Below are 13,985 nucleotides of genomic sequence, written 5' to 3'. Positions count from 1 at the left end.
AAGGAAGAAAAATGCTGACTATGACCCTAAGAACACAGTGAAGCACGGAGGTGGAAACATGCTTTGGGTCTGTTTTTCTGCTAAAGGTATAGGCCAACTTTGTCACATTGAGGGGCCAGTGGACCGGGTCGTGTATTGTAAAATATTGGATATGAACCTTCTCTCCTTAGCCAAAACACTGAAGATGGGTCATGGATGGGTCTTCCAGCATGACAATGACCAAAAGCATACTGCCAAGGCAACAAAGGAGTGGCTCAAGACAAAGTACATTGAGATCATGGAGTGGCCTAGCCAGTCTCCAGACCTTAATCCCATAGAAAATATATGGAGGGAGCTGAAACTTTGAGTTGCCAAGCGACAACCAAGAAACCGTTAGGATTTAGAGAAGATCTGTAAAGAAGAGTGGAGTAAAATTACTCCTGAGATGTGTGCAAACCTGGTAACCAACTGCAAGAAACATCTCACGTCTGTGCTTGCCAACTAGCGTTTCTCCACCAAGTCATGTTTTGCTTGGGGATTGAATACCTAATGTACTCACTGAACTGCAACTCAATTTATAACATTTGTGTCATGTGTTTTTTCTGTATTTTTGGTTCACATTCTGTTTCTATTATTTAAAATACACCTATAATAAAAAATTATAGGCCCTTCATTTTTTTGCAAGTGGGCAAACTTACAAAATCTGCAGGGGATCAAATAATAATTTTCTCCACTGTAGTAGTTTATGTGGACATTTTCAATGACTTTGTAGTGGATTTTCTACAGGTACATATAGAGAATACAGAATTTAAAGCATACCCTGCATGTTATTTTAAAATCTCGCTAAGCTATACGAAAGTGACATAGGACCAGTTGTGCATATATTAGGTTGATCAAAATCTTTTGCATCCTATTTTATATATAATATTCTTGGACATCAAATGGTGACCATGGCAAATTATTTGCCATTCTAACTCACAGATTGCTGGGATCTCAACAAATGCAAGACTTAATTTAGTACATGTAAACAGAATGACAAACTAAGTACAAATGTTGAGCAATAAACAGTTTATTTGACCAAAACTTTGAAATCGTGTTTTGTGCATTGTGCTTTTCTTTTGTACAGAATTATACATGGATCACTTATGTTCTGGCTAAATAAAAAGCATGCTTTAATATACTACAACACATTATTATTATTATTATTATTACATGGGCAGTCTACTGTGATGAAAAAATGAAAACAAAATACTTTTATGAAATGATGATACAAATAATAAATGGTGAAATAATTAAAAAATAGCTTTTGTATATAAATAAAAAATATTTTATATAAAATAAAGATACAAAATGATACAATAAATATAGAAAAGCTTGTAAAGAAATTAGTGCCTCTATTGAGAAATCTAAAGTTATTTAAAAATTTGGAACAATTAAAACAATATTTGACAGGTGGGTGACATCACATATCAAAATACGGTAAACACATAACAAGCGTAAACATAGTAGGCCTCTCCAATAAGAAGTGGAGAAAATAGGAAGATAAAGTGTTGCTTGTAGTGACCAATCAGATGTAAGTTTTCATTCTGGCATTTAAAAGAATTACTGTTGGTATCTAATCGCTGTGGCCAACACATTTGCTTTATTAGAGCTACCCAAGGATCATGGGGCAAAATCTATATATTTATGTATTCCCTATTATCTGTTATAAACACTTCCTAAGACATGATCATTCATTGGGAATGCGAATTGCAAGTAAAAAGTTAATATTATAAACTGAGCACTGGTCAAAAATACACGGTTGAAATATAAGGATGTTAGTTGGTTTTAAGGGATATCACAGATATTTGTATAATGAAATCATTGTCTCTGGCAGGTTTCAACGTGCCCGATTCCAGATAAGAGCCAAGGCTTATGCCCTGTACACACGGTCGGACTTTCCGACAACAAAATCCGTCTGATTTTTTCAGACGGATTTTGGCCCAAACTTGTCTTGCATACACACAGTCGCACAAAGTTGTTAGAAAATCCGATCGTTCTGAACACGGTAATGTACAACACATACGACGGGACTATAAACGGGCCATCAGCCAATAGCTTTCATTTCATAATTTATTTTGAGCATGCATGGCAATTTGTCCCTCGGAATTGTCTACACATGATCGGAATTTAAACAATCGGATTTTGTTGTCGGAAAATTTTAGATCCAGCTCTCAAACTTTATGTGTCGGAAATTCAGACGGAAAAAGTCCGATGGAGCCCACACACGATTTGATTTTCCAACACCACAATCCGATCGCACTTTTTCCATCGGAAAGTCCGACCATGTGTACAGGGCATTATTGTCCCTCTTGTTGAACTTTATGAATTAAGGGCTACAGATCACTGAACAGCCCCTCTCTATGCACAAGTGAAAAGAGCTTACGTGTTTTCTGAAGAACATTTTTAATATGTCCCTTTTACTCATAAGAAAGACATATCTGTTGTAAAAAGTACAGCGCTACAGTATTTCAATCATAAAGTTCCACATACAAAACAAAATCTCATAAATACAGTATGTGACCTTGTCATAATAGGTTATTAATAACCATCCCAAAACAATCCATAAAGTACAACACATGTCCAAAAAAATTTGAAATCATTAACTGAAAGGAAAATTCACAAGTGATAATACACTCTATAGGAATATTCTCAATTTATAATACACTATACAAAGTGACAAAAAGTGCTTTCATGCATAAAAGTGCCTCTGGTGCAGTTCCTTTCACCAATATGCACTCACCAGAATGCCATTGGTAAACGACATATCATCTGAACAACCTTTTGTGGATTCCCAGCAACCAGCCGCCATGGCATAACATCAGAATAGCCTTTTTAAGGGTTCCCCACAATCATCTGGTGGCTCTTCCACAGAGTCAATAATTCCTCACATCAAACCTGATCAGAAGGGTGCTCACCAAATAGAGACCGAGGAGAAGTTCATTGTGTAGTAGTTTAATGTAAAATACTGATAAACAATTTAAAATGACGGATGTACATCCAAAAAACAAAACAAACAAAAAAACACATAAGATAGAGAAGATTGGTATACAGCAAAATGGAGGTGCCCAGAGGACTACAACAAAATAGCGCTGACTCATAGTGTAGTAGGGAATCCTCAAAAGGTTGTTCTGATGATACAGGCATACCCCACTTTTAAGTATTTTAAGGGTTTATTTACTAAAGCTGGAAAGTGCAAAATCAGACTCCCTTCTGCAAAGAAACCAATGAGCTTCCAGGTTTTATTACCAAAGCTTAATTGAACAAGCTGGGGTTAGAAGCTCATTGGTTTCTATGCAGAAGGGAGCCTGATTTTGCACTTTCCAGCTTTAGTAAATAAACCACATTGTGTACTTAAAAGTGGGGTATGCCTGTATGCTGTTTACTAATGGCATTCTGGTGAGTGCATATTGGTTAAGGGGAATGCACTGGAGGCACTTTTATGCATGGAAGCACTTTTTGTCACTTTCTAGAGAATATTACCACTTGAGAGTATACCTTCATATAGAGTGTATTATCACTTGTGAATATGCCTTCAGTGAATGATTCCAAATTTTTTGGACATGTGTTGCACTTTATGGATTGTTTTGGGATTGTTATTAATAGCCTAATATAACAAGGCCACATACTGTATCTATGACATTTTGAAATTCATGTATTTATGAAATATTGTTTAAATGTGTCAATTTATGACTGAAATATCGCAGCGCTGCACTTTTTTACGACAGATTTTCAATTTAGGGTTGATCACCGTGTTTACATTTAGTTATATTCACTGTAGTTATTTCTTAGTATGTCCTTCCTTAACACATTTTCCCTAGAAAAAAATAATGAGCCACTTATGTAAAAAATAAACTATGTATGCCCTTTGATAATCAGTAAAACATTGCCTTTGGCAACAAAGCCAATTCCCCTTTCAGGGGTGTACCTACAGAGGTAGGAACCCTGGGGCAAATTTCATACCAAAGAACCTCTTTTTTCCTTTTCAAAATATATCTAGTGCAGTAAGATATCCCTTACATTTGATCTTGTGATCTGATGTCCTATGAACAAGCAAGCAAGAAAGGGACACATCACCGCATTGACCCTGTAGATTCCTGCAGTGGAGGATCCAGCATATCAGGTTTCATACTCATTGATTAAGTATATGTACAAAATGGGACTGTAAAAGGACTTGGGGGCTCCGTGGTTAGGAAACTATGGTTAGTTCCCCTTTGGTGTGGGGTGCCCCGCTCCAGCTGCACCTGCTGTGATTCTGGTTCCTTCACTGCTGAAATCATAGTTAATGTACAAATTACAAAATGAAAATGACAATCTGGCTTCTACAGGCAACACAGTGCTTCCTACTTGAGGCTCAATATTACTTTTAGAAAGTGAGGACACTGTATTAAAAATAACCTTTACCAATGTCCATTGTCACAGTATCCGTTCCTAAGCTGTCATTGTAAATGAACAGAAGATAATATCCAAAGTGCAGGATAGGTGGTTTTGGTGATTTATATACATACATAAAGACACACGCTTAAGATTATACATAAAAGGAGCCAAACTCGCAAATGTGTGACTCCATGTAGACTTAACAACACTAAGTACAGAACAATGATACAGTATGTACTGTGTATATCTCACAATGTGGCATTTCTACAGTCCAATACTTTTATATGGCACAGCTGCAAAATGGAGGAGACAAAAACTGTCCTTCAAAAGAATTAATCCTGGAATGGTTTTATATGAAACAACTTTAAAGTTTTATCAGACACCGAATGAGCTAATAAAAGAGCCATCTATTAAAAGCACATTGAGAGTTCTTGAGAAATCCATATAATCCCTGCCAGTATCTTATTAATCACACAGGAATGAGATTGTTACTGGACTAGCCAAGATAAGACAAAAGTTATGTAGGTTTGAGAGGGCACAAACGGAGGAGCTCTGAAAAATTAAGACTTTAACATACATCACAGTGCCCGTGTCATACAACAGAAGGAAGTATAGAAGGTGGCATCCCAAAACACAAGAACATTTATTTGTATGTTGTTGCTAGGTAAAATAAATTCTTGGCTTTGCTGGTAAGTATTAATTACAGAAGGCTTACTTGTTTGTAAAACCCAGGTAGGTTTCTAGGACAATTTTGACTATTATTTAAAGTAAAGGCATCCATTACTCTTTTGGCAAGCCCTACCCAAAATTCCCCCTGTACATTATATGCTCATTTCATGAGACTTTTGATAAGTTTAGCAAACAAACCATTGTGAGGATTGGGCTCTACTTATTATTGGCAACAAGTACTAAGTGTAGAACTAAGCTCTCACAAAAGAATACTTTGTTTTATAGAGCAAAATATTTCCTCCTTACAATGTCTATATTTTTTCCTAAATTTTGCACAGTATGGCACTACATAATGATGTCATGCCGTTACCATTTCTTCTGTGTGTCCAGGGTGGCATGATGAAGAGTCTCTGGGGGGAAAATCCACCTAGAGTGGTAAGTCTCAGACATAAGTCCCTCATTAGATATAGCCTGACTACTGTATCATTGTGTTTTAAATAAATTCTCATATTATCTACAGGCACCACATATGTCCATTATGAAAAATCTAGGGGCCTTTGTTGATGGCATCAGTTTGAGGCACTTAAATCATGGAATCATTCAGAATTCATTGACAGGTGTATTTCACCTGTAGTTGACCTCTTTCTGGCCTGTGTGTAACATGCTTTAGCATACCTGTAGGGGAATGCAAGATCTGCTTGAAGTACATGAAAGCTTATTGACCCAGCCCCTAAAAAATGATTTCCAATGGATAAATATGGGCAGATATTTACTGAATATATATTTACTGAATAAGTTAGGCAGGAACACAAATGTTTTTCCTTGAATTAATGTCATGACCCACTACAATACTCATCCAACCTTGGCAGTGGTGCATACACGGTACTTTGATCCTTTCCTCTGCTCTATAAAAAGTAAAAAAAATCTCCCAGTGAAATAATTTGCACCTGTAACCTCTGAGGAAGATCATTATCACTGCTCATTAATCAGAAGCAATGCTCCTGCCTGTGAGCAACCTCAATACTTCTTATCTAACAAATATTAGTTAAAGCTTAGTGTGTCTAGATCTAGCCTGCTTGGAATTCAGCCGTCATCCTGTTTCCTTGCTTGCCTGTGACTAGGAGTGTGATAACAATGCCATCAACATACACACGCTGTTACTGACAGACTGTGCTATGACGGCTTGTCAGGCAAATTAAACATTGCTGCCCTTATTAGTCTAAATTAATTTGTTCAAGTAGATGAGTTGACGTTCTGTGTCAGTCTTATTTGTGCTTCACAATGGAATTAATGTTATATATTATTTAATGTGGAACAGAATAATGACAACAGGCTTCTTTTAAGATACTGTAGAAGAAATCTACACAGTGATCATCCTAAAGCAAAACTGTGGGTCCCTCTCACTTGAATAAATTGCCCCTGGTTCTGAATGCAGATGCCTCCAGGTTTTTTACAGGAATCCATGGCTCCCAACTCTCTATCATGTGGACTTTCTTTTGCAACCCAATCTGCATGTCCTTCTTTCATCCTTTGTTGTCCTTTTTGGTCTATTGTATAGACCTTTACATAAAAGGTATTATTTAACTATTAAAAATGGTTTGCTGCACTAAAACTTTCACCCAGCCTCCAAATTTTTGCATTTTTTTAAAAACATTTCTAAGACTGGATGAGGTGGAGAGGTAAGGTGGTAAAGTCTCATTCTCCACCTTGTACAATCAAATAACACTTTGCATTCATTGAGACAATGCAAAGTGTTCTCTGAATGATGAGCAACTCCCTGTATTCAGTAAGCAGTAAGATAGCCGCTTAGCATGGAACCCATAGACTTGTGGCAATCACTGTAGTAGCAGTGCAAATTGCAGTGATTTTCAGCTGCCATGGGGATTGGCTAGGTATAGCACATACATACTTACATTATTCCAAGCTGGACGTACCTAGGCAAAAATATCCATACCTAAACTTTAGGTTGAACTAATTATTTTTTCTACATCAATTCTTGTGGTTCCTGGGTTCAGGGAAGGGGTGTCATTTGCTGATATGGCCACGTACTGGCTTGCCGTTTTCTAACACTTTGTGCTTTCCTATAGGCACCAATGTGATGGCTGGTTTGCTGGGCAAATACAAAAGCTCAGGGTGCAAGAGTATAACCATGCTGGCTCTTGAAGCCATTTACACCTAAAATGGGTTCTAGTTAATCTAGGGTGCTTTGAAAATAATTTGCAGATGAGAGCATAGACCAGAAGCTGTCTGCTACAGACCTGGAGCTACTTTATAGGGCAACATGAACCCACAGATTTGCTTTAAGAAATTTTCTATAAAGATCCAATACACCTAAATTCCACTTGATTTCTTATCCGGTAACCCCACTAGAGAACACTTTAGCCTCCGATGAGCCATCTTTAGCCTAAAATATTTTATAATAACAGAGAAAAGGAGGCTACACTCTGGTTTTTGAACAAATATAAAGCCAAATACCCAAAGTTCTTTTTTTTTTTTTTTTTTTACAGAAACTGGATATTGGAGCTTTCTTTGCATAAAAATAATATAGATGCTTCAATTTCTGCATAAGCACTGCCTTAGTATTCAGAAATGTTAAAAAATAAATTAGTATAAGTTCAAGTTTTATCCCAGGACACATGAAAGTTTTGACTTTTATGTTTGTTACGGTTTGACATTTGGAGTTCTTATTTTAAAGAAGGAATCTTAGTGCCACCCATAAGCAAACTCATTTAAGAGTTGTGCCTAAATACTTGGTAATAATTCACATTTTGAAGAGCAGTCCATGTTTCTGAGTGAAGGCATGCATACGGGCTCCTTAACTGTCTGTATATTGTAATCTGTCAACTAGCTGCTACAGCCTCTTGTGCAGCCATGTGCCAAGATGTTGTTATTTGTTGTGTGTCCATCTTGAGACTTTATGTGTTGCTGGCTGTGTGCTCTGCTGTCTGTGCTGGAAGCTTGTCCATCTTGCTCTGGTTGGTGTTTCAGCCTAGACAAGAGGTAACATAAATAAGTTACATCAGCATAATCAGCATATTTCTTTTCAAAATGAATATAAAAATATGTATGTTAATCAGGTAATCGGGTATTTATCAACTGTAGCCAATACATTGTGAGCCAAGCAAGAGCAACAGTTTTTGTAGCTTATTTTCATTACTGCAGAACAGGAAAGATCAGAATACACAGACTGCTGAATATTTTAGAGACACAGATCTGGATAATGTATACAGTTTTACACAGGCCACCAAAAGGCAAACAGCCAGTACTTGGCTCACATACTGGGAAGAATAGCATACACTTAAAGCTGGGAAATAATTATACAGGTTGCTGTTCAGTCGTTTTGTCGTGACCTCATGGACCACCAGGTTTTTCTGTCCTCCACTGGCTCCTGGAGCATGCTTAACTTAATTTTAATGATGCTATCTATCCACCTTGTTTTCTGTTGTCACCGTCTCCTTTTTCCTTCCATGTTTCCCAGCATCAGGGTCTTTTCCAATGAGTCCTCTTTTCGTATCAGGTGGCCAAGGTATTCGTGTTTCAGCTTCAGGATCTGTCCTTCCAGTGAAAATTCAGGGTTAATTTCCTTCAAGATTGACTGGTTTGATCTTCTTGCTATCCAAGGGACGTTCAAGAATCTTCTCCAACACCATAGTTCAAAAGCATCAATTCTTTGGCGTTCAGCCTTCCTTATGGTCCAACTTTCACAGCCATAGGTTACTACTGGGAATACCATAGCTTTGACTATACAATACTAATAATTATATAATTATACAGGTAGGTTTTTGTTAAAAAGATTTTAACAGCTTTTTCAAGTTGAATTGGGAATACTGGTTATGTTGATAGCACATTGTCTACTTTAATATTGAGAAATATACAACTTGAGGTTTTACATTTTCTGTAATAAATAAATCCCTTTTATGAATAGAAATGACTGAATCAAAGTATGATTTTTGCCTTGGATCAAGTACTTTACAGGTAAGTCATGATTCAATGATTTGCTTAAATATGCGCGTGTTATGCTAACTGCAGTCTATCATAAGAATCATTTTATTCTGCAACTGGCAGTAATGATTTGTACAATCTGCAGAGGTTCATGCAGATAGGAAGAAGTGCGTTCAACTAAGATAGCTTACTGTTATTCACTTCTAAAGCATCAGTTTCATGGATCAGCTAGATTAGTGGCTATCTGTGAACTGCTGAAAAAGACTGGGTTCACCAAGTGAAAAGGCTATGTGGGCCTTTTCCTGGCATTAAAATTACACAGCCTGTATGTCATATAGTGAGAAAACAATTTTCCTATCATATATCATTTTAATTATGATCATATAGGTAAGAGAAAATGGCAATCTTGGATCCTGCTCATTTAAAGCATGTTATATGACACAGTGCTTGTCCTGTGTTATTAAGACCCCTGTAAAACCTAAAAAACCTGGCTGATCCTACCAGTTTCTCCCCTCCCCCCGGTAAACTGATCACGGTAATCATGGCTTCTGAGCCCTAACACCATGGCCAGTTTGCATGCCTCCATCATCTGCAGCCCTGCCGTCTCTCCTCTCTGCTCTTGTGACCTCCTTCCCCTCCCTTTCCTGCATGTTGGATACTGTGTTAGGATCCGCTCCTGCCCCCCTGCTGCTGCTGTAATAATATCACATACTTTATATACGGTAATTCGCTCTGCCTTTTAATGATATGTCCCCCTGTGTATGTGTTGTATAAAAAAAAAAGCCATATACACCTTATCTGTGAACACTGATCAGCAGTCACGTGACGTGCCAGCTCTCTCCGACTCTCTCCTCTTCTCCTCCCCTCCAGACTGACGTCAGCGGGGGAATCTCGGCCCCCCTCGCTGCATCTGTCAGACACAGAGAGGAGAGATGCAGTGCGTCACGTGACCGATGATCAGCGCTTTTTTTTAATACAACACACGCACAGGGGGACATATCATTATAAGGCAGAGCATATTATATAAAGTACACAATGTGGGTTAACAAACTCTTTAAAGCGGGGTTTCATCGCCGTTTTTTTTTTTCTGGTTAATTGTAAGAATTATGTTTTCTAATTATGTTACTTACTTTTTTATTTGCGCTAAGTGTCTTGCTGCCGTTTTTCGGTATTATAAAGGCTTTATAAAAACGTCTCCTGACGTTTTCCATTTTGCCTGTGGGCATGTGAAGCCCACAGGCATTGTCTTCCAGGACACTGTGCTGCTAATGTCCCAGCATGCACTGCCCGTATAATCTCTGATCTGGCGCCTGGGCGCCGCACAGACTCCTGGGAAATTGAAAAAAACGATCCCAGGAGCCAGTGCGGCCGACAGGAAGAGCTGACCTGCCGCTGAAGCCCCGCCCATATCAGCAGCAGCACCGCCCCTTTTCAGAATCTCCAGGAGCAGGAGATTTAAAAAAAGACAAGATGACAGCTGCAAGGTAAGGGGGATATCCAGCGATTAGAGAACAAGATAATCCCATAGGCATAGGAGTAGGAATTTGGGTGGAGCTCCGCTTTAAGCAACGATCCTCTGATACTTTTCTGTGCCATTTTGATCCTACAGTTCATTTTGCTTTAATTTGATTCTGTTTTATGCTTCAATTTAGTATTGGTGTTCTAAATCATAAACAAAGTAGAGATTGGTTCAGGCTATCTGCTAGCTCTAAATAGAGACATATTAAAAACGACCTGCATGGTTACATTATTGCTTCTGCACACCATGTGCATGACGGATGACTTTGCGATGGGAAGTGGGCCGCCCTTTGATTTTGCGGGCATAAACACGATCAGTGGGGTATAAATGTAGTGAGGCATGGAGGGCCAATGGCCTGCGACTAACTGGACACAGTGGGGGTTATTTACGAAAGGCAAATCCACTTTGCACTGAAAGTGCACTTGGAAGTGCAGTCGCTCTAAATCTAATGGGTAGATCTGAAATGAGTGGAAGCTCTGATTATTTTATCATCCAATCATGTGCAAGCTAAAATGCTGCTTTTTATTTTCCTTGCATGTCCCCCTCGGATCTACAGCGACTTTACTTCCAAGAGCACTTGCAGTGCAAAGTGGATTTTCCTTTAGTAAATAACCCCCAGTAAGAATTAGAGCTGCCTGCCCTGTAGGCACTATGGGTGATAAGACTTTTATTAGGATTTTTAAATAGAGGTCTATTATTACCTTTGAATTACATTATATTGTAGTCATGTGGACCCTGGAGGTTACTGAACACCTCATTAGTTTTGAACTTGCGCGCAGAATATTTAAAGCAGAACTTAAGTGATTTTACAAAAGATTGTAAGCGGGCAAGTTATTATCGCAAAAGAGACATGCAATGTCTGTTCTGTAATGAAATACACCTACCTTCTCTGCTTGCAGTCTTTAGAAGCATATAAACTTAGATGCTCATTCATAGCTCAGCTTGCATCGTCAGCATATCCCTGTGGTACCAGGATGACAGACTTTATCCGTCGGAATTGTCCACACACGATTGGAATTTAAACGATCGGATTTTGCTGTCGGAAAATTTTAGATCCTGCTCTCAAACTGTGTGACAGAAATTTTGACGGAAAAAGTCTGATGGAGCCCACACACGATTGGATTTTCTAACAACAAGATCCGATCTCACATTTTCCGTGGGAAAGTCTGACCGTGTGTACAGGGCATTAAGCTCAGTTTTTCTGCCGAGTTTTTCCTTCAGATTTACCAAAACCATATAATATGAGTTCAAACATTAGGAGTTTCAATTTGTATGCAATCAGGCAGGCTCTTGTACTACATGGTTTTGGTAAACCTGAAGGAAAAAATCGGCAGAAAATCGGATAGTGTGTATAGGGCATAAGACCCCTTTCACACTAAGGTAGTTTTCAGGCATTTTAGTGCTAGAAATAGCGCCTGTAAAGTGCCTGCAAACTGCATCCCCTTTCACTACAATGGGTGGTTTCACACCCGGGCATTGAGCTTGCGGGACATTCGGGTTAGGGATGAGCTTGGTGTTCGAGTCGAACGCATGTTCGACTCAAATATCGGCTGTTCACCCGTTCGGCTAATTCCGAACTTTATGGGCTGTTCGTGCCATTTTAGTGTGGTGCTCACGGCCCACAATGCACTGCGCCATCGCAGTGCATTGCTGGTTGATGATTGGCCAAGCATACACTGTGACCCTGCATGCTTGGCCAATCACAGTGCCGGCAGCAAGGAGAGCCATAATTGGCCACAGGCAGGATGCCTGTGGCCAATTATAGCTCAGGGGGTATAGTACATGCCCCACACTATATAAGGCCGCCAGCACGACGGCCTTGTGTAGTGTGTTGTGGCTTTCAGGGAGAGAGCAGGATAGGTAGGGACAGTGTGTTCTTTTCTTGTGAACCTAGTGTTGTTAAAGTGGGTCTTGTGTGCTTCCAGCACAGTATACACCTGAAGCTACCCTTTATTACTGGTGTTCTGTAATACAGGCATCTGCAGGAGTTACAGTGGGTGTTGTGTGCTTCCAGCACAGTATACACCTGAAGATACCCTTTATTGCTGGTGTTCTGTAATATAGGCATCTGCAGCAGTTAAAGTGGGTGTTGTGTGCCTCCAGCATGGGTTACACCTGAAGATACCCCTTATTTCTGGTGTTTGGTAATACAGGCATCTGCAGCAGTTAAAATAGGTGTTGTGTGCCTCCAGCACAGAATACACCTGAAGATACCCCTTATTGCTGGTGTTCTGTAATACAGGCATCTGCAGCAGTTAAATTGGGTGTTGTGTGCCTCCAACACAGTATACACCTGAAGATACCCCTTATTGCTGGTGTTCTGTAATACAGGCTGATAGTTAGGAAGAACATTTTTAGTTTTGGGTGACGCCACCAGTGGCTAAGGTCCAATTTTTCAGCCCCTGCTTAACAGGGGCATGGAATTAGAGTTTTTGATGCAATGCTTTGCAGCAGGGCTCATTCCTGCACTCCAACTAGAGTATCTGGGAGAGGTTGCAGTGTCGTGGCACCAGTGCCTAAGGCGCAATTTTCAGCACCTGTTTAACAGGGGCATGTAATTATAATTTTTGATGCAATGCTTTGCAGCAGGGCTCATTCCTGCACTCCAACTAGAGTATCTGGGAGAGGTTGCAGTGTTGTGGCACCAGCACCAGTGCCTAATGCCCAATTTTTCAGCCCCTGTTTAACAGGGGCATGTAATTACAATTTTTGATGCAATGTTTTGCAGCAGGGCTCATTCCTGCACTCCAACTAGAGTATCTGGGAGAGGTTGCAGTGTCGTGGCACCAGCACCAGTGCCTAAGGCCCAATTTTTCAGCCCCTGTTTAACAGGGGCATGTAATTACAATTTTTGATGCAATGTTTTGCAGCAGGGCTCATTCCTGCACTCCAACTAGAGTATCTGGGAGAGGTTGCAGTGTCGTGGCACCAGCACCAGTGCCTAAGGCCCAATTTTTCAGCCCCTGTTTTACAGGGGCATGTAATTCCAATTTTTTGATATAATATTTCACAGCAGGGCCCATTCCTGCGCCCACCGAGAGTAACTCTGAGGACTTATAGTGTTGTGGCACCAGCACCACCACCACCACAACCACCAAAGGCCCAATTTTTCTACCACTGTTCAGCAATGGCATCACCAACACCTTAGGCCCACATTCCTGAGCATATAACACATAGCAGAGCATATAGCGCAGGCCCCTACTTTCAAACATCCAACTTACAAACGTCTCCTACTTGCAAACGGAAGGAGACAACAGGAAGGGAGATGAAAAAACAGGGGTGATAACCCTTCCCTATGTTTTCCAAAAAGCTTAAAAATAGATTTTTAGACTGGAGCTACACTTTAAAAATGTGCCAGTTCAAAATTACAAACAGATTCTACTTAACACAACAAACCTACACAGTCCCTGTCTTGTTTGCACTGCCTGTATACTGCTGTTCTGAGTATATAGGGCCCGGG

At 39.6% G+C, this 13,985-nt stretch overlaps 1 protein-coding gene across 1 annotated transcript in view; it reads right to left on the bottom strand.

The window, feature by feature from the left end:
* Window positions 1-1,032: 1,032 nt before the first annotated feature.
* The window catches only part of STK32B (serine/threonine kinase 32B), a 339,672-nt gene continuing 326,719 nt past the window's right edge, over window positions 1,033-13,985 (bottom strand). The window contains exon 12 of the mRNA XM_077477798.1: window positions 1,033-8,053. Within this exon, the coding sequence (XP_077333924.1) occupies window positions 7,909-8,053 (145 nt within the window). The 3' untranslated portion in view covers window positions 1,033-7,908. The remainder of the gene's footprint in view (window positions 8,054-13,985) is intronic.

This window comes from Lithobates pipiens, unplaced genomic scaffold (genome assembly GCF_037356315.1).
Source record: "Lithobates pipiens isolate NorthernLeopardFrog02 unplaced genomic scaffold, aLitPip1_a1.2 Scaffold_13, whole genome shotgun sequence".
In the NCBI taxonomy this organism is placed as follows: Eukaryota; Metazoa; Chordata; class Amphibia; order Anura; family Ranidae; genus Lithobates; species Lithobates pipiens.
This window is presented reverse-complemented; position numbering and strand designations above follow the sequence as displayed.